Source organism: Rattus rattus, chromosome 18 (assembly GCF_011064425.1).
Source record: "Rattus rattus isolate New Zealand chromosome 18, Rrattus_CSIRO_v1, whole genome shotgun sequence".
In the NCBI taxonomy this organism is placed as follows: domain Eukaryota; kingdom Metazoa; phylum Chordata; class Mammalia; order Rodentia; family Muridae; genus Rattus; species Rattus rattus.
This window is the reverse complement of record NC_046171.1, coordinates 27,731,898-27,759,546: the sequence shown is the minus strand read 5'-3', so window position 1 is coordinate 27,759,546 and position 27,649 is coordinate 27,731,898. Positions and strand designations below refer to the sequence as shown.

At 49.6% G+C, this 27,649-nt stretch overlaps 1 protein-coding gene across 1 annotated transcript in view; it reads left to right on the top strand.

The window, feature by feature from the left end:
* Col13a1 (collagen type XIII alpha 1 chain) overlaps positions 1-27,649 on the top strand; it is a 139,535-nt gene that overhangs the window by 43,031 nt on the left and 68,855 nt on the right. The window contains exons 3-5 of the mRNA XM_032889262.1: positions 15,439-15,446; positions 23,523-23,549; positions 26,500-26,535. Coding sequence (XP_032745153.1) covers positions 15,439-15,446; positions 23,523-23,549; positions 26,500-26,535 — 71 coding nt within the window. The remainder of the gene's footprint in view (positions 1-15,438; positions 15,447-23,522; positions 23,550-26,499; positions 26,536-27,649) is intronic.

The following is a 27,649-nucleotide window of genomic DNA, read 5'->3' as shown; positions in this document are numbered from 1 at the left end:
CTCTCCCAAGATGCCCCAGTCACCAGCCTGGTTTTAGGAAGCCCCAGGATGCCACCTGTCACTCCATGTCACCCTATCCCCTTCTCCATCGTGGATGCCTGTGTTTAGGGTCCAGCTAAGTACTCTCCTGCCCTAAGTACTCTCCTGCCATAAGTACTCCCCTGCCCTAAGTACTCTTTTGCCCTAAGTACTCCCCTGCCCTAAGTACTCTCCTGCCCTAAGTACTCTCCTGCCCTAAGTACTCTCCTGCCCTAAAAGGCTCCCCCTGCCCTAAAGTACTCTCCTGCCCCTAAGTACTCCCCCCTGCCCTAAAGCACTCCCCCTGCCCTAAGTACTCCCCTGCCCTTAGTACTGTTCTGACCCAAGTACTCTCCTGCCATCAGTACTCCCCTGCCCTAATTACTCCCCCTGCCCTAAGTACTCTCCTGCCCTAGGTACTCCCCTGCCCTAAGTACTCTCCTGCCCTAAGTACTCCCCTGCCCTAAGTATTCCCCTGCCCTAATTACTCCCCTGCCCTAAGTACTCCCTTGCCCTAAGTACTGTTCTGCCCCAAGTACTCTCCTGCCATAAGTACTCCCCTGCCCTAATTACTCCCCTGCCCTAAGTACTCTCCTGCCCTAAGTACTCCCCTGCCCTAAGTACTCCCCTGCCCTAAGTACTCTCCTGCCCTAAGTACTCCCCTGCCCTAAGTACTCTCCTGCCCTAAGTACTCCCCTGCCCTAATTACTCCCCTGCCCTAAGTACTCCCCTGCCCTGTCTTTGGAGAAGGCTGTGGTGGTTTTCTTCTCTCTTAATAGCCAGATTCCATTTTTATTTATTTTTATGACATGAAAAGGATATTCTCTCTCTCTCTCTCTCTCTCTCTCTCTCTCTCTCCATCTTGATCGTGGCGGCACAGTCCTCCCCCCACCCCCACCCCCAATCTACTCAGCACTCTGACCCTAATAGCGAAGAAGCCCTCTTTCTTCAGAAGCCAACTTCTGTTGTGACAAGAATGATGTCACCTGCAGCCTTCCCACAATGCCTCAACATGTCACCAGGGAGGCTGGCTGCAGCAATCCCTGAGGGACCCCATCTGCTGGAATGTCAGTACCCCAAACAGACTTCCAGGCTCCTGCTCTTGGTGAACTGCCTGGCTGATTTTAACTTCCTTTCAACATGAGTCTTACCCCAGTGCCCGCTGGGACAGCAGTGCTCCCACAACCAGCCCCTGGGTGAGGTCAAAGGTCAGGGAAGTGGGTGGGCTGGCTCTCCTTGATGATTTACTAATCATTCTCCCCATCAGCTGGAGAGATGGTAATTATGGCACACAATAGCATCCCCTGGTAGCCAATAGCTGGGTGACAACTGGGATGGCTCAGTGGAATGAGGTGGAGGAAGGCTGTTCCATTGAACCTAAGCTATCTTACCTACTTTCCCCAGAGTGTTTGCCCACATACAGTAGGGATTTGGTCCCTAGCATACATAAACTGGGCATCATGATACATGCCATTAATCCCAACACTCAGGAGGCAGAGGATGAACAATAAGAGGTTCAAGGTCATCCTTACTCACAAAGCAAGTTGAAGGTCAGCCAAGGCTACGTGATACCCTGACTCAAGGACACTGAGATACCAATCTTTCCTAAAGCAGATCCACAGTAATCCATGAACTCTGAGCCTCTATGGGAGCTCTATGGAGCTCTGACTATGCAGTCTAATGTCGTTCCTACCACAAACAGCAGCATCTGAGTCAATAAGCCCTGAGTTCGAATCCCAGTTGTGCCATATAAGAGTTTCAGGAAGTCTTGCTCTGTCTCTACTGGGACAGGAGGAAATATGGCTACGTCTCCTAAGGACCTCACGAGAGACTTGGGAATGCATGTGCAAACTGCCCAGCATTGGAGTGCCACCCTATGAATGCATTCTTTACTCCAAGGAGCAGGTCAAACATGGGCCCTTTAGAGTCTCTCTAGTGGCGCCCATTTGGAGGACGCTGCCTTTGGAAAACTCAACCTGCCAAACCAGGGCAGGACTTGACTTGATGTAACTCTTGTCTGCTGACTCCTGAACTGTCACCAACTGTTAAGAGGACTAGGCTCTCTGATCCTCTTGATGCTGGGAGCCTGGTTGCCTGTTGTCTGCAATGCCTTTCTGAAGGGAAGGAGGAAAGTAGTTAGGCCTAGGCAATTAGAGAGGCTAAGTGACCTCAGCGGGTGTCATGTGACAAAATCTTTTCCCTGGGGAGATCGAACTTAAGATAGGGAATCAATGACAGACCAAAGGATGAATACCAACAGGGTCCAACTTGGTGAACCAGTGAGTTTTATTGAGGTGATTTGCAAGACTATGGGTCAGAGGTTACTTATAGGAGCGGAAATCACTCAAAGACAGCTGGGAAACCTGGAGTACACTGCACAGCCTGTAGGTAGCTCTGTGGGTTGGAGAAAGTTCTTTCTAGGTGCCTTGGGTGGTCTAAACCTCTACCAGGCAGCTCAGCTGGTTTCTGCTTCTTCTAGGCAGCTGGTCTAATCTTAAGAGTCTTTGCAGTTTTGATTGGGAGTCTTCTTTACAGCTCAGCTTCCTTTAGCTTGAGAGAGACTCAGCTTTTATTTTTTTACTCTGGCAAGGAGGGGCCTAGTGAATCTGGTCAGTTTCAGGGACTTCCTGAAGCACATTTGAGTTGTTTAACTTCCTGCTAAGGACTACCCTGTAGAATAGAATGTTTCAATCTCAGAGGAAACTGTTAACACAGTAGCTGGCCCAGACTGCTCTGACTTAGACTGTAGCCTCCTCTGATCTACCCCATTTTAGAAACCTCAGGATAGGGAGGAAAACTGAACTGGCTGCCCAAACCTGTCGGACCTAGCTCCTGGTCAATGAGAACTGCTAGGCCCAAGGGGAATATGGTCAGCTGTCACCATTGCCAACCTGGTGCTATGTCAGGGCTGGGACTATGTTAGATCTGGTGTGGTTTCCCCTGTTTATTGTGGTTTCCCAGCCCCCAGGGCAGACAGCTCACAGAGACCACCCAGCCTCTTCCTGTGCACACAGCTCTCATACTTCCATGCTCCAGAGCTGTCCAGCTGCAAAGGTAGGGGTGCCTGAGCAGAGCAGAGGGTCAGGTGTGGAAGCCCCTTCATGGAAATTAACACATACCACACCCTATCCTCTGCTACCCATTCCCTCTGAGCAACATCTTCCCGTAATCATAGTTAGTGTGACAGGAGGAGAAGCCACCAGAGTGGCTTTGTTCTCCTGGATGTTATGTGATGCCATGTTCCTCATATCTTGTGTATAATCCAGGTCTTTGTCATCCAGGCCTCCTAGGTAGCCATGAGAGAGGCACGCTCGGGGAGATGTGTTTGCCTTGGAAAAAAGAAAAGTGAACCGATTCCACAATATCCCTGAACATCTGAGGGTCAGGAAAAATCAGAAACATAGTGGCAGCTGGGTGTGGGACTAGGAGTGATACTATTTCACAGAATGCCTTTAATGTCTTTAAAGAGTCATTTTAACAATGAATAAATGTCAGAAAACAAACAACTGGACGGCAGACAGGCAGACTGGCAGGCTCCAATGGAAGATGTAGTTTCTGCTCTTTTCAGCTTGGATGGACCCAGTTACTTGGCTCTTCGTTCACTCCAGAAATCCGCTATGAAGCTCAGAAACATGCTATGGAGAGGTCACACAGCTAGCCAGGCCACCGAAGTTCAACCCTTGCCTACCTTGCTTGGCCTGCTGCCTCATCCATTCATTTCCCTGTCTCTTCTCTGGCATAAGCCCCTCACAGTTCAAAGACAATCACTTGTACTGACCACTAGACCCTGGGCAGGACTTTTGCATCTTCAGATGTGAACATTTGTGATGGCTTTAGTCAAGTATGGCAGCTCTGGTTGATTAGTTATGACTACCCAAAGTGCAGTCGATTAAATCGATTAATTATGTCTGCATGGGACCTATCTTATGTTCTAGTGAATTGCACTTAGGATTTGCTATTCCCAAATAGTCTGGCATGAAAAGTTGGGTTCCTCTCAGTGGCTATTGCACCCTGTCCTGGCTGTGAGAAAGGAAAGGCTTCTGTTTTTCTGAGCAATGTGCTGGCACAGGATAAGGATGATCTTTGTGGTCACCTGGGCTCAGGCATAAATCTCAGCCCCATGGTCCATTTCTTCTTTGACTCTGGATGAGCTGTTCCTCCTATGGCGTCTCAGTGTTTCCTTTGTAAGTGAAAATACTTGCTAAGTTGTATCCCTAAGATCAGAAATGGATAATGGAGGGGCTGGGGATTTAGCTCAGTGGTAGAGCGCTTACCTAGGAAGCGCAAGGCCCTGGGTTCGGTCCCCAGCTCCGAAAAAAAGAACCAAAAAAAAAAAAAAAGAAATGGATAATGGAAAGAGTCTTGCCACCTGTGGTACACAAAACTAGCATCCTAGCTACCCGTGAGGCTCAGAAGGTTTGCTGGGGCCATTGCAGTGGTGGCGTGGGGTGGGGTGGGGGTACAGTGGGGCTGCAGTTTTTGTCCTAGTTAGGGTTTTATTGCTGAGAAGAGACATAATGACCACAGCGACTGTTATAAAAGACAACATTTAATTGAGGCTGGCTTACTGTTTCAGAGGCTTAGTCTGTTATCATCATGGCAGGAAGCATGGCAGCATGCAGGCAGACATGGTAGTGGAGGAGCTAAGGGTTCTCCATCTTGATCTGAAGGCAGCAGCAGACTCTCTTCCGCAGGCTACCAGAAGACAAGATTTCATACTGGGCTGAGCCTGCGCATAGGAGACCTCAAAGCCCGCCCCACAGTGACATACTTCCTCCAACAAGGCCACACCTACTCCAACAAGGCCACACCTACTCCAACAAGGCCACACCTACTCCAACAAGGCCACACTTCCAAATAGCACCACTCTCTATGTACATACCTTGACTACGGCCTTGTGGGCACATCACACAGCTACTTGAACTGTAGTTAACGGAGAGACAAAGTCAAGACTATTTTCTCTTGAGTAGTAGCTCAGTTGGTAGATGCTCGCCTACCATGAGCAAAGCCCTGGGTTTGAACCTCAGCACCACAAATAACGGGCAAGGTGGCGCATACCTGTGATTCAGCATTCAGGAGGTGGAGACAAGAGGGTCAGAAGTTTGAGGTCATCCTCAGCTACATCGAGAGTTCAAAGCCAGTGTAGGACATGAGCGAGGTCAAGGAAGAAGAGAAAAGAAAAGAAATGAAGTAAAATATTAAGAAAATCCGGGGTTGGGGCTTTAGCTTAGTGGTAGAGCGCTTGCCTAGGAAGCGCAAGGCCCTGGGTTCCGTCCCCAGCCCCAAAAAAAAGAACCAAAAAAAAAAAAAAAAAGAAAAGAAAAGAAAAGAAAATCTATAAGTTCAAGGCCAGCCCGAGTTCAAAGCCAGCTTGGGCAACTTAGTGAGACCCTATCCCAACCTAAACAAGTAGAAAGAAAAGAAAAGGCAGGGGAGGAGGGAATGAGGGGTAGAGCTCAGGGGTAGAGCACTTGCCCAGCATGAGTGCAAACCTGAGTTCAAGTCCCAATCCTGAGCTTGGGAACAAGGTACAGCCCACAGGTAGCTAAAGTCCTCACTAAGAACTGATTTCTCACTGCTCCCTGTCACTGCTCTGCACAGTCCTGCTGTCCTTCAAGCCAGAGCCTTGCTTAACAGTGTCCTCTTCTGCTGTGGACCTCTGTGCAAGGTGGAAGGAAGTTACCCTGGTGCTATGGCACCCAAGGAAATCACCAACCATTGCTTTCAGGTGCATGTAACTCACACATATGCACACACTCCTGCTCATGCACACACACCAACATACCATTCTTCACAGATGCGGAGTTGAGGTGGGAGCCGAGAACCCTGCATCCACCCTTCCCTCAGATACCCATTCACATACTCAGTGTGCACTGGTCGAATGCACTCCAGGCCAGCAGCTCTGGTCCATGCAATTAAAGCTAGTGGCTGTGAGAGGGCCAGAGAACGTGTGAGGAATTAGCACCCCACAGGCCACATGGGTCTCCAGGCTCCGTTGGGCTTGCAGAAAGGTTTTCAGATTTGCTGACTCAGCGCCAACATCTAGAAACCAGAACTTTGTACGTTAAGATCTAACTTTCCACTGTCTTGGGTGTTTTCAAGATCAGGGGCTAACAGCCACTGCTAAGGGGTTGTCAGGCCCAGTCTATCTTGGGCATGCAGAGAAGCCCTCTGTCACTTTGCCCTAGGCTTCTCTGCTCAACAGCCCAAGTCCTTTGCATTTCCTCACAGCTCCAAAGCCTTCAATCTTTAATCTTCAACTCTTCCTGGAGTGATGAGCAAAGCCTTTGGCCACCACAGATCTCACAGCCTGTGAGATAGAAAAAAAAATTTTAAATGGACTCAACATCTGCACAGAGATAAGAGAATAACAAAAAAAGTTTTTTCTTTTCTTTTTTTTAATATCATGGGATTGTGGTAGATAGAAATCCACAGTGAGGAGGAGGAGGTGTGGTCTGCCGTGTTTGCCAGAGAACCGGCTGTCCCTGTGGGTCACGGGAAGGGGACCCTGGCTTGCATAACTGCTGACTTCCTGGGAAGGACCCGAGGTGAGGTGGGGGATGGGGCAGGAAGCCACTCTCCTTGGGAAGACCTCTGTAGGTCAGATGGGAGGATCCCGCTGCTCCAGGGAGATTCAGTGAAGAGTGACTGGTTCAAGTTCAGAGACCCTGGGATTCCAGATTCTTATCAAAATAAAGCAGGGTTGAGCTGACTGTGTCCACCCTGCAAAGCCCGTCCTGATTAATTTTCATCTTCGACCCGCAGCCCATCCCCCTGTCCAACATGATGTCCCCATCTGTGTGTGGCCATCAGCCCTTCTGCCCTGTGGGGTGGGGTGGGGTGGGGTTATGCCCGGAAACTGTTCAGCCTGAGAACAATGCCTGCCCTTGGACTGAGTCTGCAGAATCAAGCCCTAATCTCTACAACCCGTGAGACCTCCGTGAGATTCAGTCACTTGGGATTTTACGCTCTTGACCCCAGCCTGGAAGTGTCCTGGGGCCCAAGGAAGCAAGACCATACACAGCGTGTCCCTCTGTCCGGAGCTGGAGACACCCATCAGTCCTTTCTGTTTTAACCGGGGCTCACCCAGCCTGGCCCATCCTGCCTGCTGATCTCCCTGCCTGCTGTGTCTGCAGATCAGGGCTTGAGCATCTCCTCAGAGAGGCAGTTCACAGGGTGGTCAGCAGCTGGACCAGCCTGCCTCTCCCTAGCTTGGGGCCCCAGCAGGAAACATCTCTGTGCTGCAGAGCCCCTGTGTGTAAAATGAGCTTACCGCTGATCTGCCTATGACAACGTTTGTAAAAACACCACATATGGTGGCCTGCATGTGAGAAGAGCCTTCTAAGTGTGCCACTTGCTTCTGAAATTGGATGTCACTTTGTCATGCCTCCTAGAACCATCACTCGCAGCTGCTGTGACCCCATTTACCACGTACTTCACTGTAAACCCGACACCCGTGAAGGCACTTGGCTTACAGACTCTCATATGCTCCTCCAAATCCAACACTCAAACTCAGAGAGGTTAAGACATTTGCCCGAGGTCACACAGTAGCAAGATCAGAATTTTCATTTATTCCGAACACTTTTGCTTGTGACTCGTTGTGAGTAGCTGACACTCATGATCTCAGCGTGTCTTCCTTTCTCTTAGAACCTCCATATCCTTTTCTCTATGTTCCAAACCTGTATTAAAACCTCTCCAACAGAATTTCCAGTGGTAAAGGTGTTTGCCGCCAAGGACCAGAGACCTCAGTTTGACCCCCCAGAGCCCACAGAAGGGTGTGAGAACTCATTACAGAGAGGATGCTCTGACTGTCACCCGGGACACATACCCACATGGACACCCATGATCGTGATAAGTTAAAAAAGCAAATCCCCAACTGTCCTTTAATATATGGGTTAGTCCTGAAAGTTTTTTTTTTTTTTTTTTTTTTTTTTTTGGTTCTTTTTTTCGGAGCTGGGGACCGAACCCAGGGCCTTGCGCTTCCTAGGCAAGCGCTCTACCACTGAGCTAAATCCCCAACCCCTGAAAGTCTTTTTTTTCAGCAACAAAGCCAGGAACTCTGGTCTGGCCCTGACCTCTTGAGAAAACTTTGGGAACTCCTCCGGCCTCTGAGGTGGCTGGCAGGTGGAACTGTCTAGACCTCTCTCTGCCAGCAGGACAAGGGGAGGCCCCACGTGCTCTCGGGGTGGCTGCTGCTCTTCCCGTGGGTCTAATTTGGGTGGGGTTAGCATCCCCACCTCAGTGGGGGAGCCAGTGTTAGGACAAAGATGGTAGTGACTAGAAGACGGCCCAGAAATGATGCCTTAGGGTCCTCAAAGGGACTTGAAGAAAATGTACCGCGGGTTCCCCCTGTAGCCATCTCCAACTCTCCTTGCCATCTCAGACTGGTTCTTCGTTTGCTTTGACAGCTGAAGAAACACATATAGGGGTCAGGAGGGCAGACTTCACAGAGGATAACAGATGTTGGCTCTGCCACTTGCCAGCTGCGAGACTTTGAACGAATTACTTCTCTGTCCTGAAAAAGACCCATCAGCACACGGGGCGATAGACTCCCCAGAGCCTCAGGGCTGCTTTTCCTGGGGTAGAAAAACCTGCAGAGGTGGCAGTAAGGTCCCCTACTTCTGCTGTGGGCTCAAGCAGATCTCCCTCCAGCGCTGTCTTGACAAGGGTCAGTGGCCCCAGGCGATCACCCTAGCTGTTTCCTAGCTGGCTCTGGAGTTGTCCCTCGGGGATGCAGAGTGGGCAGTGGAGGAACGGCTGGCTGGGACGGAGCTGATGGGGGGTAGATGCAGGGGAGGCAGGGGAGGCACAGGCGGGAGTCCTGCACACCTTGTTTTTGCTCCCAGCCACCTACCCCAGCCCACCTCCAAGCATAAGCCGGGGAGCAGCTGTGGACAGAGATGGGGCAGTTTCTGCACCGAAGGGCAAGGTGGCCCATTGCTAAGCAGTCAGCATCCTGCCAAACAGGGAGTTCATCTCCATGGGCTTTACAGGCTTCTCTCTGGCCCTCATACTTTCACCACTCATATCCCCAGTCTGCCTTTTTGTTTTGTTTTTTTGTTTGTTAGTTTGTTTTTTCTTTTAAAGATAGTGTCTTAGTTAGGGTTTTATTGCTGTGAACAGACACCATGACCAATGCAAGTTTTATAAAGAACAACATTTAATTGAGACTGGCTTACAGGTTCAGAGGTTCAGTCCATTATCATCAAAGCAGGAGCATGGCGGCATCCAGGCAGGCATGGTGCAGGAGGAGCTGAGTTCTACATCTTTACCCGAAGGAAGCCAGGAACAGACTGAGCATCCTCAGGCAGCTAGGAGGAGGGTCTCCAAGCCCATCCCCACAGTGACATACTTCCTCCAACAAGGCCACACCTTCTAATAGTGCCACTCCCTGGGCCAAGCATATGCAAACCGTCACAGATGGGATCTCACCCATTCCAAGTTGGTTTCCAACTTCCTGTGTAGCTGAAAAGGACCTTGAGGTTTTTGACACGCCTGGTTCTGAGAGCACAGGTCTGGGAGCACGGTGATCAGTTCCTGCAATGTTAAGGATAAAACCTAGGGCCTTCTGCATGCAGGGCAAGCTGTGCACCAACTGAGATTTATCCCCGGCCATCTCTCTGCCGATCTGCACAGTTAGGCAGGGAAAGGAGGAAAAGCTAATACAAAATTACCCTGCATCTGGTGCAAGGCATGCTGGGGAGCCTTTCAGCTGTCTAACAAAGCTAGAGCCAGGCCTCCTTGGGAAGTCAAGAAAGAGCCGCCATCCCTCTCTCTGACCCCAGGAGACTCAAGTGCTAGGTCCTGTCTCCCATGCCAGTCCCTGTTGACTGGCAGTAGAAAGAGCCTCATTTAGGCTCATCAGCAGAAAGTCACAACGACCGATGTCTTAGTCTGTGTTCTATTGCTATGAAGAAACACCGTGACACAGCAACTTTTTTTTTTTTTTTTTTTTGGTTCTTTTTTCAGAGCTGGGGACCGAACCCAGGGCCTTGCGCTTCCTAGGCAAGCACTCTACCACTGAGCTAAATCCCCAACCCCACACAGCAACTCTTATGAAGGAAATGCACTTAATAGGGGCTGGCTCACAGTTTCAGAGGTTTAGTCTGTTATCTTCATGGCAGGGAGCATGGCGGCACGCAGGCAGACAAGGTAGCTGAGAGTCCATTTCCATCTCTGGCAGCAGGGAGAGAGAGTATTGGGGCCTGGCTTAGGTTCTTGAAATCTCAAAGCCCAACCCCAAGTGATACATCTCTTCCAACAAGGCCACACTCACCCCAAAGGCCACACCTCCTAATCCTTCTCAATAGTGCCACTCCCTGGTGACCAGGCATTCAAATAGCTGTACCTGGGGGCCATTCTTATTCATCCCAGCACAGATGATTAGAGATGCCTACTGTGAGTACAAGAATGTGTGTTTCAAGAAATCCTCCCCTGGGGAGACGTAAGCAATATGTCCCCATAAGGTCCCAGAGACAAGTATGATTCCATGAACGAGCTTTCTGGTCCTAGAGTGTGTATTGGTCTTACATTCAGAGCATGGTAAGGGGTTACTGGCAGGAACTTGAAATGATGACCAAAATGGCCACATGGAAAAGTCTTTTACCCAGCATGAATGGCAGCTTTCTCCTGGCCACATAGATGGGAGGTCCCTTCCCTTAACTTTCTCCAGCCTGTATATCAGCACCCAAGGCTGTGGGCAATTAGGGCAGAACTGCATACCAATGACTAACTGGAGCATCTAGCAGCTGAGGTGACAAGCAGTGACTGACATCCTCATCCCCTCCTAGGAGGGGACATTGGCAGTCAGGGCACGTGGCTGTGAGGAGCTTTAGCCATAGCCAATCTGAGGAAGATGGTGGCTGACCATTTTGCTCAAGGGGCTTCATTCTGTTCTGCAATAGAGGGGAGAGGGAGGCCGGGAGAGACAGACAGACAGACAGACAGACAGACAGACACTGCTTCTGCTGCCCTTATCTCCCCGGCCCCTGGTGTTCCCTTTCACCTGAAATGCCTGGAAATGTTTGTGACTGAAGAGAGCAGGACAGATGTGAGCTTCAGTGCCCTAAGAAGTTTAACAACTGGTTTGTAGGATGGAAAGACACTTTGTTGTGTTTACTGGTTTCTATAGTGTAAGCTCGTTTTGAGCCCAGTTTTCGGCTGTCAATGCATGTGGTTACAAAGCGCCAACCAAGCTCAGGAGAACTGTGCGTGCAGGCTCACAGGAGACGTGACGTGCTGATTTTGAACAGTTGTTGGATTTTCTACAGCCTTCTGCCACTCGCCTAGAGCTCGACCTGTTCTGGGCTCTTCCAAACTGGGATTCAGGCTCCTTACCATCTGTGAACATCTGGCTACGGCCAGAGGTTTCTTCATCCATAGGTTTACTGTGTCAGACACAAAGCCTGGTTTGCCCAGTGTGTTCCTGGGACAACTGATCCAGATGCTTTAACCAGAAATTGGCCTCAGTCCTTCCTATCAAGGTCCCCATGCCATCTCTAGACATGGCCAACTGTCCCTGGAAGGTAAAGACACCCCCAGTTGAGATGGTTCAGCTCTGCAGACAAAGTAGGACATATTATAAAGAACTCAAAGTCTTTGGAGAGTCTGGGGAACCCAGTGTCTGTCCTGGTAGAGATGGGCAGGCAGTGGGAGAAGGAAACAGGATTCAGAAAATGAATCAAACAGGCTCAGAAAATGGCTTGAATGACCTTGAACTCAGAGCACACTGGGACTCTGTACAAGCTCTGCCTAGGACCAGGACCAGATCTGGAGAGAGCAGAACCTTCCACCCTTAACGACCTCCTGATTCCAGCATAGAAAACACAAGATTCATAGAAGCCAGGTTCAAAGCCAGTCTATGCAGCATAGAGTTTAAAGCTTAAAAAGGAAGGCTGGCTAAGACTTGCAAGCCAGGCCAGGGTATGGTGGTGCATGCCTTTATACCCAGCACTCTGGAGACAGAGACAGGTAGATCTCCAAGTTAGAGGCTAGCCTGCTCTACAGAGAGAGCTCCAGGCCAGCCAGGACTACATGGAAAGACCCTGTCTTAAAACAAGGACAGAAACAAAAAGAGCCCAGGTGCTGTCTAAGGTGTCTAAGGTGACAAGTCACCATTGCCTACAGTGGATAGTTATGAGTGCAGCCCACTTTTCTCCAAACCTCACGAGCTCTTTATTTCAGCTTCATTTGTTTGTAACTTGATTGCCAGGCGCTCCCCTCTGAAGACAGCAACATTGTGATACATTGTCCAGAGAGTAAACAAAAGGTTTGAAAGCTCAGACTCCACCTCAGTGAATAGGGCTGAGTCTGCCACTCCCACCCCAGGCTTGTCCCAAGAGCTGATGTGATATCACAGAAACCTAATTAGCACTGTACCTTGTGTACAGGATGTAATGTTGTTAATTAGAGATTTGGTGAATGAATGAAAGACAATGAGCACTTGGCAGATGTTGATCGAGTAAATGAATGAACGATAGGCGTTTTCCCAAGGTCCTCATGGTCCTCTAAGGCTCTTTGGATCTTCCCCAGCTCTGTCACAGAGGAGGCTCTAACTTCTCAGCAGGAGGAAATGAGCTATTCCTCTCTAAGTCACCAGAGATCAGCATCGGGCTTCTAGATAACACATAGGTTTGGGTCTTGTTGCTGTTTCTGTTTATTGCAGTTTTCCTTTCTCAAAGGGCCTGCCTGTGTGTTCTTCATCTTCATATAGCCATAACCTGGTAAGAAGCTATTGAAGAAAGGCCACTCAGAATTCTGGCTGCCCCAGGTTTCTTCACAGGGTCTGGTTCTGCTTGTCTGTTTAGAAGAGGTATGACTGACTTATTCAGAGGCCAAGGTGACAGGTGACAGGTATGAGGAGCACAGTCTTAGACAGGTTTCTACTCTGGACGTCTACTGTGGACCATCCCTGGACATCCTGTTACAGCCTACACCATCCTTCCTGAGTGACCTGGAACAATCACCATCGCTCTCCCGTCAATCTACTGTCCCTGTGGCCGGAAGCAGACATGGCTGCCTTCTTCCTTCTTCAGATGGGGTGATGTGGACAGTCACTCAGAGTCCCCATGTCATGAGCGTCGGTGTATCAGTTAGGAGGGTCCCAGATGAGGAGTCCAAAGGCTGTTCGCGTCCTTGCCCAACCTCGTAGGCCCCTCTGTCCCTAGTCTGTCTAAAGTGGAGTTGATGATGCTTTGAACTGGCTGTCCTCTGAGTGTCCTGACAGAGAGATGAGCCAGTCACGGGTCACGTGACCACACTCGTGAGTCACGTGACTGGCTGAGCACAGACATGTGACATGACAGCCCTAGCACACTTTACAAAAGGGTCAGCTGCCCATCCACTGTTTGCTGAACACAGCACTGGGCAGGGGCTCTGCTGTGAAATCCAGGGGTCCCCCACTGCAGGTCTGTGCAGTGGTAGGAGGTAGGAGGGCAACCGTGTTGGATTCTCTCTTAACCTATCAGAAGGATCCATCAGAATGATGGCAGTCTTCCCCACTGATAGAAAAGTGTTTGTCGAGGACAAAGCCTCATCTGTCAACTTTCTGAATCTATTTCACACCAATTCTCTCCAGTCACTGTATGCATCCTGGAAATCAAACTCAGGTTATCGGGATTTACCCACTAGCCACTCACTGAGCCACCCCATCCTCCCACAGTCTCGTGGCTTTGCTTGGTGCTGTGACAAGATCCCTGAGCTAGCAACCTCAGGAAGGAAACTTGATTTTAATTCACAGTTTGCGGTCATCATTCATGGGGCGGGGGAGAGGGGGCATGATAGCAAGAGCTTCCTGTCAGTGGTAACACAGTGTCTGTGCTCAGGATGAGGAAGCAGAGGATGAATCCTGAAACTTCCTCCTAGACAAGCCCAGAGAGTTGGTCTCCTAGGTGATTCTAGATTCTGTCAGTACTAACCACCCCCTACCCCCTCCCATCATCGTACCAGAGGGGCGTCCCCCTCACTCAGGTCCCTGTGAGTGACATGTTGGGGGTAGTGAGAGCATGGTAAAGCAGAGTTCCCTGGGAGCACATTCTGAGTGAGGGGCACATTGTAGACATGGGTCAGACACATTCCTGGTTTACTAGTACCAGGCAGGTCCCCCACCAGAGCTTCACTCTATATCACGAGGATCATCCCCCAAACTTTCAAACGGGGAGTCAGGGCTCTGTCAGACCTAAGCTGGGCCTATCTGCCCTTCCTATGGCCAAAACATCCAAAAATTCCCAGAGTCAATTTTGTCATTGTTGAACCAACCAGGAGATGCAGACTACACAGGCAGCCTATGTTATTTGAGATAGTGGCAGGTTCTGGATGACATTCTCCTGTCCCTCAGCCTGATAGGTCCCAGATGCTCTCCCTCCCTGACCCATGCTGCCCCTAGCCTGGTCTAACACAGGGCTACCCAGCCAGAGGCCAGCATGAGACAGTCTGTTTCTTCCTGGATGGGGACCAGAACACAAAATGATACTGGCAGAGGAGAGAAAAGAACATGGACTTTGGGGTCGTAAGGAGCCGGGGGTTGGGGGTGGGGGACATCAGACAATCATGTTGACAGAGCATGAAAGACAACAGAAGTAGCTTCTAAGCTGATATGGTCAGATCAGCAGGGGCTGAGGGAACACACAGGTGGGACCCCTCCCCTAGGGGCCATGGGGTTCCATAGCTCCCTTCTACTGAAATGGCCTTCCTTTCTTGCCCTCTTGGCTCCCACCCTCACAATGCCTGAACTTGTTAGTAATCAGACAGGGCTGTTGAAGTCCAGTGCAGGAGGAGGGAAAGTGGACAGGGAAGGGAGGGGAATCCGGTGGAGAGAGAGGGACTGGGCAAGACTGAGAAGTGGGGGTCAGGAAAGCACCAGTGGGCGGCCGACCCAGGAGGGTAAGAAGACATCTGACTCAGTGTCTAACAGAAACCAGGCCAGGCTGATAGACATCAGGCTGGGAGGGGAGGGGAGGGCCGGAGTGTGCACACCCCACCCCCCACCCTGCTTGCTCCTTTTGCCAGTTTTCCACTGCATGTCCTAGGAAAGCCTGCAGGAGCAGTGAGCAGGCAACACTGTCTGTCAGTCTGTCTCTCCAGCACCTCCTCTGGCCTCTCTGAAATGCTGGCAGGTCCCCAAGAATGCAATTTGACAGGCAGGAAGGTACGGGGTGGAGACCAGTAGACCCCTCTCAGGGCGGGGCCTGGGGTCCAGACCCCTGCGTTTCTCATCCAATAATAAAAATATGGAGAGAAAAATAAAGAGGAAATGAATTACGCCGGCAAGAGCAAGCCAGGAAAAGACAAACTTTGAAGACCAGATGGAAACCTCTTTGCCAAAATAAAAAAAAAATTCTTGGATGTTGTTTCTAAGGTGACCTCCCCACTCCCTCCCTCTGGCAGCAGTGACACTGACCAGCCCTTTTCTCTCTCTTTCAGGACCGCCTGTAAGTACAGACCTCAGCTGCTCCTCGTGTGTGCTGCGCCTCAAAGGCCTGTGTCTCTGGTAACAGGGCCCTGGGTGGAGAGCTGACGTCCTCCAGGAGAGTACCTCTGTGCCCAATCAACGATCCCCGAGGGATGTCTGCCTGTCTGTCACTTCATTCTAGAAGGCTGGCTTACCCCGTATTGGCCTAGCTATTTTGTCTCCCCCCACCCCCGCCAAACACACACAGACACACACACACACACACACACACACACACACACACACACCAGCACCATCACCACCATCACAACAACAAAGACATGGCAGAGATCGCAAAGAGGAAAGATTACCCTGCTAGGTTCTACCTTCCTCCCCCCAGTGCCTTTGTCCCATACAGAAAGCAGGGCAGGGCACAGCTCCAAGCTGGGGAGACCCAGCAGTGCCATCCACACCCCTGCGTGGGCAGCTCCATTCTAACCAGGCCCCGAGGGGGCAGCTGAGGCTACTGGTGGCAAAGGCACTAGAGGCGACATGTCCCTTGTTTCTGGGTCTTAGTCCCGGGGTGGGCAGGGAGCTGGAGCTCGTCCAATCCTGGAGAAGAACTCAAGGAAACACCTCCCTAAGATAAAGGACCCAAACCCAGAATCACATGCTCTTTGAGGAACAGCATTGGATAGTTCTACAAAAGACCCAAGGGTAACGGGGTGGGGTGGGGTGGGGGGACACCTGGGGACTGGCTCTGAAAGAGCCAGCCTCTTCACATCAGATCTTTCTCAAGGTTACTGAAATCTACCCACCTCCCCCTTTTGACCCTCCCTCCTGAGTGGCTGGGAGGTGGCTTTGGGCCTGTGAGGACCCAGTGGAGGCCAGAGGAAGAGAGTCCCCTGCTTGTCAAAGCAGTGCACCTGACTCTTAAAGAGACAGTCACTTAATACTCTGTGGTTATGCTGAAGTCCCAGCCCCTGCCACCACCCCTCCCCCAAGAATCCTGCTACCACCTCCTCTGGTAGGGCTTGGGTAGCAGAGCAGCCAGGGAGGAAGGTCCTTACTAGGGTTGGTTTGGGGACATCAAATGGCCATTTCTGTCACCCATCTTCCAAGATAAGTGGCATTGCCTGGGGACGTGGCTGAGTTGGTAGCATGCTTGCCTAGCATGCGTGGAGCTCTGGGTTCAATCCCTGAGTAAATTCCCGCACTTGGGAGGTGGAAACAGGAAGATCCAAAATTCAACATAGGGAGTTCAAGGCCAGCCTGAGCTACCTAAAACTTGGTCTTTTTTTTTTCTTTAAGGAACTATGACAGGCTGCCTGCTGGAATGGGGCCATGTGTCCTCCCCCATTTTTGAAGGCAACAGTCCATGCCTGCCCCATCCTGAGGACCCTCCATAGGTGGCATTAACCCCGTGTCCCTCAACAGAACTTCAGCATCTATCTTCGTCAGGATTTTATTGCTGCAGCAAAACACCATGTCCAGAAAGCAGCAAGGGAGGAAAGGGCTTACATTTACAGATCACAGCCCATCAATGGAGGAAGTCAGGACAGGAACACAAGCAGGGCAGGAACCTGGAGGCAGGAGCTGATGCAGACCATGGAGCAGTGATGCTCACTGGTTTGCTTCCGTGGCTTGCTCAGCCTGCTTTCTTATAGAACCCAGGACCACCAGCCCAGGGACGGCTCCACCCACAATGTCCTGGGCCCTCCCACTTTGATCACTAATTGAGAAGATGCCATAGCTGGGTCTCATGGAGGCATTTCGGCACCTGAGGCTCTTCCCTCTCTGATGACTCCAGCCACTGCAGCATCCTGAGAGTTGGACCAGTTTGTCTGGCAGATTGTTCCCAGTCAGAGTGGGTATTGTCACTCCTGGATTCTGGGGACTGGCAAGAGAAGTGGGGTACGAGTCCCTGCTTACACTCTCTACCTGCCTAAGCTGCGTCCTCCCTCGAACTCCCAGGCTTGAAGCATCCTTAGCCCTTGTTCTCTTTGCTTTCTGCAAAGTAAGGATGTTGGTGGCCAGAGGTGAGCGTTGGACAGATGGCCGTCTGCCACCCTGTGGGCAGTCTCTCGGGGGCTGGCTCTATACTCCAGTGGAGAGATCCAGGTTCCTGTGGGCACAAGGTTGGCACTCACCGTGGAGGATACATTGATGTTGTAGCAGCAATTAGCAAAGAGGAGCACGTTGTCCTTTCCCACCATCCCCACCCTAGTGTCCAGGACAGAAGCCCCCCAGCTCCCATCCACTCCCAGCACTTGAATTATAGGAGCACACATCACCCTCTGGTTTGTTTGTTTTTTTTTTAACTCTGTAATTCCCATTGATTAATTTATTCATTTATGTCTATCCTACCTCATTTTGGAGGGAAGGAATTTAAAACTATGTCCTAGTTAAGTTTTTGTCAATTTGGCACAAGCTAGGGTCCTATGGGAAGAGGCCCTGTTGAAATAAAAAATACCTCCATCAGCTTGACCTGTAGGCAAGTTATCGCCTTGGTTAGTGATTGGCATGGGAGAGAACCCAATCACTGTGAGCAAAGCGTGGATAGGTGGTCCTGGGCTATGCAAGAAAACAAAGCGAGTAAGCCATAGGAAGCAGCCCAGCCGGCAGGGCCCTCCTGTGGCCTCTGCCTCAGTTCCTGCCCCGAGTTCCTGCCCTGACTTCATGGTGGACTGAGATCTCAATGTATAAGCCAAATAAACCCTCCTCACTTGGTCGTGGTATTTACTACAGCAACAGAAAGCAAACTCCACAAGCCAGGGAAGGACATAGGAGTGAGGAGTGGAACAAAAGAGGTAGAAAAAGATTCAAGCTCCCTATTGGTCAGAGCAATAAAGAAAGCTGCCTTTGCAAAACTCGGTCTACAGTTAGGTAGGCAAGCATTGGCCACTCAGGAAGCCTGGCTCTTCCTGGTCCTGTACCTCCCACCCCGGGGGCAACTTGTACCCTTCTAATAACGGCTCATGCTGGCATGTGCTTAGCACTTGCTGTACAGGGGTCCCTGAGCTGTGTGCTTGTAATACGCTAGTTTATTTCATCATAAAAGACAGGTGTTACTAGTTACTGTTCTCCCATTTTCAAGATGAGGAAACAGAGGCACAAGGGCACCAAGCCACTTACGGTCACCCTCACTACTCACATAGTAGGTGCAGAGTCAAGATTGTGCACAGATAGGCTGGCTGCACAGTGCTTGGTCCTAATCCAGAAGATTCTCTCTCTGCTACTGAAATACCTCCCCAAGTGCCACAGCTCGGCTCCTTTTTTGTAATTTAAAAAAAAAATTGTTTTCTTAGACTATATCTTGATCGTGTTTCCCATAATTCCTCCCAGATCCACCCCACTACCACCACCATCTAACTTTATGTTCTTTCTCTCTCGCTTGCTTTCAAAAACAAACAAGAAACAAAAATAAAAACAATCGAGAAACAACACACACAAAAGCCCCACAAAAATGAAAATCAAAATAAACAAGCAGAAGACCCACGAGACAAAAGAAAAATGCCATTAAAAAAAAAAAAAAAAAAAACTAAACAAAAGATCCACAAGAAACGCCACTGAGTTTGTTTTGTGTGGGCCAACTACTCCTGGGCATGAGACCTGTGCGGAAGTGTGTTTAATACAACCAGTGATGCTCCATTGGAGAAACACTGGTTTCCCCTTTGCCATTGGGTGTAGCAAACGTTTCAGGGCTTCCCTGCCTTACACCATTTATGCTCCCAGATGAAAGACACACGGCCTTTCTATGTTAATAAGCCTTAAGCAGCCCAGTAGCCGGGCAACTGCCTACCCTCCATGCGGTTAGACTCCGCTTTCCCATCGGTAACCCCCAGTTATCACTATTGACTAGGTTCTGTCTGGGCTGCTCGTAACTCCAACTGGGCAGCATTCTCTTGGCCCTTAGCCCATGGCCACTCTCCTCCCTCCTGCATGTTCTTCATGGGGCTTCTTCCTCTTCCCAGCTCCTCATCCTCCTGGCTCTCCAAACCCGAGAAATCTAAACTCCACCTATGTGGAGCTATAAGCTGTTGGCATCTTTATTTACCAACCACAATTAGCTGGGGTCCCTCACTGTCTGACCTGTGTGCAGTTTCTGGAGGACCCAAATTAGCATTAGAGGACAAGCAGCACTAAGGCAAGCCGCTGCAATTGGGTGTCAGTTGCAGACAGCTCCTGGATTAGGGTGTGGGACCTTGTGTCTATTTCCCCTCCCAGTTCTAAGACCCCATCTCATTGGCTTGAGCCTACACAGATTTTGTGAATGTTGCTGCAGTCTCCGTAAGTTCATACACATTGGTCCTGTTTTATCTAGGAGACATTGCTTCCTTGGAGTCAACCTTGGCTCTTAAGAGTCTTTCTGTATAGATTCCCAAGCCTTGAGGGGAAGTGTTTGAAGGATGTTCCAGAGTCTCTCAATCTACGCATATTGTCCGGTGTGGGTCTCTGTGTTAGCTACCCACTACTACAAGCGGAAGCTCTTCTAACATGGGTCGAGCTGATCTGTGGCTATAGCATATGTCGTTTTGTTGCTATATCCCTTTGTCAGAATAATAGTAGTAGGTTTTGGTCTTAGGCCTATGACCTATCTATGCTCAGGTTCTGGGTCACCTGAGCGGGGTGAGGTGTCCCATCTGGTGGAGTGGGTCTTAAATCCAGTAAAAACGTGGTTGGTTACACCTACAGCATTTATGCCGTTATTGCCCACGTATATCTTGCGGGCAGGTTGTTGTTGTGGGCCTCAGGGTTTACAGCCGGGTTGGTGTTTACCTTTCTCCTCTAGCAGTGTGCAGGGTGCCTTCCTGTACCATGAACACTAGTCAGTAGGGTGAGGATTCTAGTTAGGGACCAGCTTGACTTCTCTGTTTCTAATGTCATCAGTGTTGCCTCCATCAACAGATCCTTACCGTGCTGCGGAGAGCAACTGGTAGTCTTGGCAATAGCCTGAGATGTTTGGGTGTTCCTCGGGCCACAACTCAATAATGTATAACTTATTCCTGGTGCTAGAGGTTTTATTTGGTGGCATAAGATGTCTAGTGGAAGCATTCTCTCCCCTGTTGGGTGACTCCATTAGATTCCTTTCCTAGATGTTTATATTTTAAGAAACTTCTGCATACTGTGTTTGGTTTCGGACAAGGGGACCTACGTGCATATTTTTACACCTCAAAGCAGGCCTGGCCTCCAGATCCTCCCAGCATCCCTCAGTCCCTACCTGGCACACCCTGCCCCCAACCCTGAACCTTCCAACCCAGGGGCTGGGCTGTCCCTCCCCCAGTGGCTCTTCCTTATATAATCCAGACATTTTGCTCGCTCTCTCCCTCCTCTTCTCCTTCTCTCTCTCTCTGTGTGCACCCCTTGGCTCTTTCTCTTCCTCCTCCCCTCTCTCAGCAAGGTGACTCCCCAGCCTCAGTCCTTGGGACCAGTGAACTCACTGAGAGCAAGTCCCCAATACACCTGCCTATAATATAATCCAATCTGGTTTGAATTGGCTCATTCACCGGCAGAGAAATAACCTGTCACATAGTAGCTGGCTTCCATGTCGTTTTTTCAAATGGCCTTTAGGATCCCCCATTTAATCCTCCTATTCTAGCCCCCCCAACCCCCATGTCACTATATTCTATTTCCCCTCTCTTGAGAAATCCTCTCCTCCCCGCTAGTTCCTTACAAGGTACCCAACATACAATATTTGTCTCTGGGTGTCTGGGATACCTCACTCAGGATGACTGCTTTATCCATTTACCTGTGAAGTTGATAATTTTATTTTTCTTTACCTTTTGTGTGTGTGTGTGTGTGTGTGTGTGTGTGTGTGTGTGTGTGTGTGTGTGTGTGAGAATGCACCATAGCTTCATTAGCATCCATTAGCTCTAGGCTGACCCAGTCTCTAGCTATTGTGAGTAGAGCACCAGTGAACCTGTATGAGCAAGCGTCTCTGTAGTAGGGTGCAGAGCCCTTCGGGTGGATGCCCAGGAGTGGTCCAGCTGGATCTTAGAGTAGATCAGTTCCCAGCTTCCCCAGGAACTGCCACACTGATTTCCGTGGTGACTGGACAGGTTTGTAGTCCTACTCACGATGGGTGAATGTTCCCTTTGCCTCACCCCACATGAGCTGTCATTCTTTTTATGGATCTTGGCCGTTTTGACTGGGGTAGAAATCTCAAAGTAATTTTAACTTGCATTTCCCTGATGACTAAGGGTATTGGACATTTAAATTTTCTTAGACATCTGTGTTTCATCTTTTAGATCATTTTTTTAAATTGGCTTATTTGCTCCCTGATGTTTGGATTGTTTTGTTTGTTTGGTTTTAGTTATTTATATATTTTAGATACTAGCCCTCAGTTAGATGTACAGTTGATAATGGCCTTTTTCCTGTTTTAAGCTGCTGCTTTGCTCAAATGACAGTGCCCTTTGCCATATAAAAATGTATCGGCCTTATAAGGTCCTGTTCATTAACTGCTGGTCTTCCTCCTCTAGCAGACTCAGGGCGTCTGGTCATATGCTAAGGTCCTAGATGCATTTGGAGTTGAGTTTTGTGCAGGGCGATAGTTGTGGAACTGTTGCATTCTTCTACCCACACACATCCAGGTTGGCCAGCACCACTTACTTGTTGAGGATAGCATCTTCTTCTTCAACGTCTATTTTTGAGTTTTTGGTGAAAAATCAGGTGTCCATGGGTATGTGAAATTGTGTCTGGATATTCAGTTCAGTTCCATTGGTCAACTCAATTCCTGTTTTTATGCCAGTACCATGCTGGTTTTATTTATATAGCTCTGTAACATAGCTTGAAATCTAGGATGATGATACCGCCAGCAGTTCTCTTATCGTTTGAAATTGTTTTAGCTGACCGGGGTTTTTGGTAGTAGTGGTTGGTGATGATGGTGGTGGTGATATGTGTGCATGCACACACTCATGCACATGCTTGCACCCACATGCATATGTGTTTCGTATGAACTAGATGGTTTTTTTCAATGTCTGTATTATATTGGTACTCTGCTATGGATTGCATTAAATCTATAGATTGCTTTTAGTCAAATGGCCATTTTTACAATATTAGTCCTACTGATCCCTGCAGTTTCCACTCCTAAGAGGATCCCAAGAGTCTCTCCCCTCTTGGCAGCTGTCAGAGTAGAAGCTCAGCATCCCTCTTGGGTCAGACCTGTCTGAGGCCAGGGTCCAGCTCGAGAAAGACACCACTCTCTCAGGATTTTGCAGGTTCCTCAGGGATTTCCAGGATGTATTGCTATGATGGAAAATGTAATTGATAGGACAGTCACTGGGTAATTTCTATTTATTGATGCATTTACTTATTTTGAGATAGTCTCACTCTGCAGCCCATGTTAGCCTAGACTTCATTAACCTCATGCCTCAGCCTCCCAAGTGCCAGGATGACTCCAGGCTGGCGCAAGCCCAGCTGGTGTTCGTGGAGACTTTTATCTATTGGATTCTAAGAATCAGGAAGGCAAGACACCCTCCACCCCCACCCCCTGCCCCCATCCCCCACCCCTCACCCCGGTGCTGACCCATCACAGACTGGGTGATTCTTCTGTTTCCTGCACCAAAGTAAGTCCCACTGTCTCCCTCATAATCCTCTGTGGGTTTTCCCCTTCACTGTTCCCATGCCATCAGTATAGACAGGGTCTGTGCATCCGGGGCATCCTAGTCAATGACGGGCTCTGCCCTGTCCCTGGCTTCTCTTCTAGGATGGAACAGGTTACACAGGGGCTGGCTGTCTCTCATCCCTGCCCATTCTCAGTCCGGTACAGTCAGCCGGAGAGATGTTCTGAAGGGCTCAGAAATGGAGTGGGGTGGAGGAGGGAGCTGAGCTAATGAGAGCCCAAGCCCTAATGACCCTTGAGTCATGGGAGGGCACATATCATCTTTCTGTCTCCTTTTCCTATTCCAGAGCCTGGCATATAGGAGGTCCTGCTTCCCTGGTTTTATGGCTAGATGGCTGACAGAGAGGAAGCCCCCATCCCTGCTCAGTTATTAAAATAACAAGCTCCCACAGTGCCGGGGACTTCCCTGAGGTCACAGCTAACAGGGGAATGGTATGCCATTAACCTTTTATAACTCTGACCTGTGTTAACTTCACTCCCATCTCTTTGTTTCAGGGCCCCACTGGAAGACCTGGACTCCCAGTAAGTAACTCATTCTTCTCTCTCTGCCTCTCTTTCATTTGGGCGTTGAGCTCAGGACCCATGGGCATTTCAAGTGCTCTCCTGCCGACCATACCCCAGTCCCCATTACCTACTTTCTCAGGTCTAAGTTGTGCGGTCAGTTCACACAATTCTCTGGAGTCTCTAATCCATGGTTGAGGGTGAAGCCACTCCCACCCTCCACATCAGAACACTGAAGGGTATCTGGGGTCTGTGGCTCTAGTTTTTGGTATTGTTCCTAGGGTCTTATGCATGCAGACCCAGCAGCAGACCCTCTAAACATAGGAGCTCTTGTCCAGATAGATAGTTCTGGAATGGGGGACCGGAGCAACTGGCCAGTCCTTGGGTCATTTCCAGCCTTCTTCATAGCAGATTGCATTGTTCTAGTCTTCCTATGCCTTCTAGGGAATGGTGGACTCAAAAATCTTTGTTTCTCCCCAGTTACCATAAGAAGGCTGTGCTGAGGAACCACAGGGACTGTGGGCAAAAGTGGGTAGAGGTCGTGTGACTAGCCATCTTGTCACCTGATGACTAGCCGCTTGAAGCTTTCACTGGTGCCAGGCATTCTGGGTATCCCCAGCCTTGATTGCTCGATAACTCAGAGGAAAATAGAAATAGCTCAGATGAGAGAGTATTCTCAGCTTCGTTTTAGTGAAGGGGGAAAAAAAAGGGCTCAGCCTCAGAAGGATAAAATGCATCGTCCAACCTGTCTGAGTCCAGTAGTGGATCGTTAGACTGCACACCACTGAGCACAGCAGTTTCTTGTGGCCCATACCTGGCATTTGAGTGCCATCTTTAAAGCCTTCTAAGACATTGTTCTGTGGGATCCGGCTTCAATCAATGAGGTGAGGATTGATTATAAACCCTGTGGGCTTTGGAGCAGGGTGTGGCTCAGGAAAGATGTTGTAGCCAAGCAGGGGGTTAAGGAAGGTCGCAGATAGGGTTTTGAGGTAGGGCACAGAGGAGACATCTAGGTAGGGTATGGAAGAGATACAGGGGTTGGGGGAAGGCTTTCATGGGGACACCTGTTGATACCTGTCTTCCCTTGGCTAAAGGCCACTTCCACTGGATTCTAGAACTGTCTGGGTATGAATTATACTGTAACCTTTTGACCAATCCAACAGTTTCTAGAATGAATGGCCAGTGACTTTTTTTTTTTAGTAAAATACACATGGAAGAAGGCTCAGCGCTGAAAGCAGAGATTTCCCCAGTGCTGTAGCTCAGGAGGACAGTGACTCGGTCCGAGAAACATAAGCAGGGCAACAGTCAGATGACTGAGAGGAATGTGGGCAGGTTTCTTCTTTCTTTCTTATAGCATCCACCTTTAAAAGGCATTTAGGGGCAATTCACAGAGCGGGGGACGCTGCTGAGTTTCCAGCTGCTGGCCTTCCCATGCTTGTCCCTAACCTGAGCATTTTATGGCCAGGGCTGCAAAGAACATTACTTTCAAAGGAAAGGAAAATAATCACACACACACACACACACACACACACACACACACACACACACACACACACACACACACACACACAACCTGGAATATCATTCAGAAACTCAGAGTGAGGACTGTAAGGTCGCTGGAGCCCGAGCTGACAACAGGCATGGGTCTGCCACACCCTTGATGGGAGGGGCTGATCCACTGGCTGAGGGTTCAAGCTTCCATGTGAAGGGTTGTGAGGTGAGCCACCAGCAGGTGCATGAGTGTTGGCCCTTTGTTACAGGACAAGAAGTGTATGCACATAGACCACAGTGTTGTGGGTTCCAGCTCTAGTCAATGCCATTTTGCTTAACATTTACCAAATGCCACGTTCTTGCCACGAGACAGTACCATCCCATAGGGAAGTCGGCAGCCCCAAAGCTCTCTTCCTGCATCTTCTATTCCATAGTCTGGTGCTCAGGGAGGATAGGGAAATCGTCAGTGCTTACAACCAGCGCTGCGCCATTTTTAACTTAGCAAAGGCACAGTGCTCTGCTTGAAGATGCCCTGCATCTTGACAATGTAAGCCTAACAGGAACTGACAGCATTCTTCATGCGTCCCACATATGTCTTGGGACGCCGCTTGTTCCTGGATGCTTTTTGCCTCTTCAGGATCAGCAGATCCAGAGTCACCCCAGGACTCCCCCCGACCCCTGTTCACATCCCAGGGGGACTTCAGTACAGTCTTCTCCTGCTTGGCAGACCAGGCATCATCTTACCTTCTACACCGTGTTGCTCCCCATCCATTGAGGCTCCGCCCCCAGATTTTTATGATGTCTGCATGCCTATGATTACAAAAAAATATTTTCTACTGAATGGGGGAATGAGTGAAACTTCGTAAGCAGATTTCCAGAGCTAGAGGATGTAACCCTGGCTACAAAACAAAGCATCTAAGTCCACATGCTTGAGCAACCTGGGAAGAGAGGGGGCAGGGTGGGACACCAGAGCAGGAGAGGGAGGAGCCAGGGAGCACGGGCATTGCTTCCCTGACTCTGGCAGACAGACACCGGGCAGTCATTCACCCTTCTGTCTTGCTCTGTGCCTTAAAGGAAGGGTAATGACTCCTAGGCCCATTCTGGCTATCACTGATGGGCTGCAACAACACAAGCCTAAGGGAGAAAGGGCCTCAGAGACAACTTAGGAGATTGAGGTCCAGAATGGCAACCTTCACCTACTGTAATGCTTACTCCACAGCCCCATGCTTGAGTGCAGAAAACCAGAGGTGAGAGATGAAAGTCTGATTCCATCCAAGCATTGAGGTCCTGGCCCTAGTTAGTGAAGTCTCCCAGGAGGTCCATCGGTGACGACGTGACACTTGGTGCCATTCTAAATGTGGCACCACTCTAGCTGCTCCAACAAAGCTGGCTAGCCATGTCCTCAAGTTAGGTGTGCACAAGCTCGTGGAACATTTTGACAGGTGGCAGCCACACTGACTGTTTCCACCTCCTTCCTCAGGGGGACAAGGGTGCCATCGGGATGCCTGGACGCGTGGTGAGTTAGCGCACGTGTCCCTGCTTGGGGCGCCATCACTTGCATCTCCAAGCTGGCTTGCCCTCCATGCACGGTGAAGTGCTTAACAGAGCTACCTCAGGAGAGCCAAGGAAGGGGAAGGGAAGACATTTTATTCCAGTCTCCAGACCGAACAGAACAGCATCTTGCAGTTCATCTGCACACACAGCTTCAGTTACAGTGGTCAGATATTTCAATAGAGACCAACCCCATCTTAGGAAACACTGTTAAACTCGTTCTATTTTATTACAAGTTATCCTTTTTTAAAATTTTCTTACTGTGCCTAATAAAATAAAAAAATTAAAAACTTTAAACTTAATTTAATAAAATTAAAAATTATCATAGGTACATACATATAGCAAAGATGTGTAGTACACATACGGTCCCATACAATCCAGTGTTTCTGGCACCTACTGGGAACTTGGAATGTGTTCTCCTTGGAGACACAGGGACTAAGTACTCTGTAGAAAGTCACTGGTTATACATGGGGATGGAGTGAGGACTGAGTACCCCAAGGACTCAGCTGCCTCTGCAACCGTCTGCAGAGCACCCACTGTCTTCTATGGACGGACACTACACTCAGAAGTAGTGAAGGCGAGCTTGGCTCCTGGCAGTTCCTCCAGGTCCTCATAGGGCGAATGCAGTTACTGTTTCTTTTTGTGAAAAGAGAGTTGAAGTAGTTAGTCAGAAGCATGAGAAGGCTAGCCCCAGGCTTTGAGTCCCTGGCACCCGGGTTGTCCCATCAGCCTCAGGTTGAAGGTCTCCAGGGTCTGGACCAGTGCTTTTCAACCTGTGGGTTACGACCCCTTAAGGGTTGAATGACCCATTTCACTGGAGTCACCTAAGACCCTGCATATCAAATATTTACATATCAGTAGCAAAATTAGGAAGTAGCAATAAAAGTGATTATTTGGTTGGGATCACCAAAACATGAACTGTATTAAAAGTTCAAAGCCTTAGGAAGGTTGAGAACCACTGGTCTAGACAGACAGAAGCCCAAGTTAGTAAAGAGCCTCCTTAATTAGGATGGACATGGACATAGGGCCGCCCTCTTCCCCTTACCCCTAACTTCCCTCTTCCAGCATGCTTCCGCCAC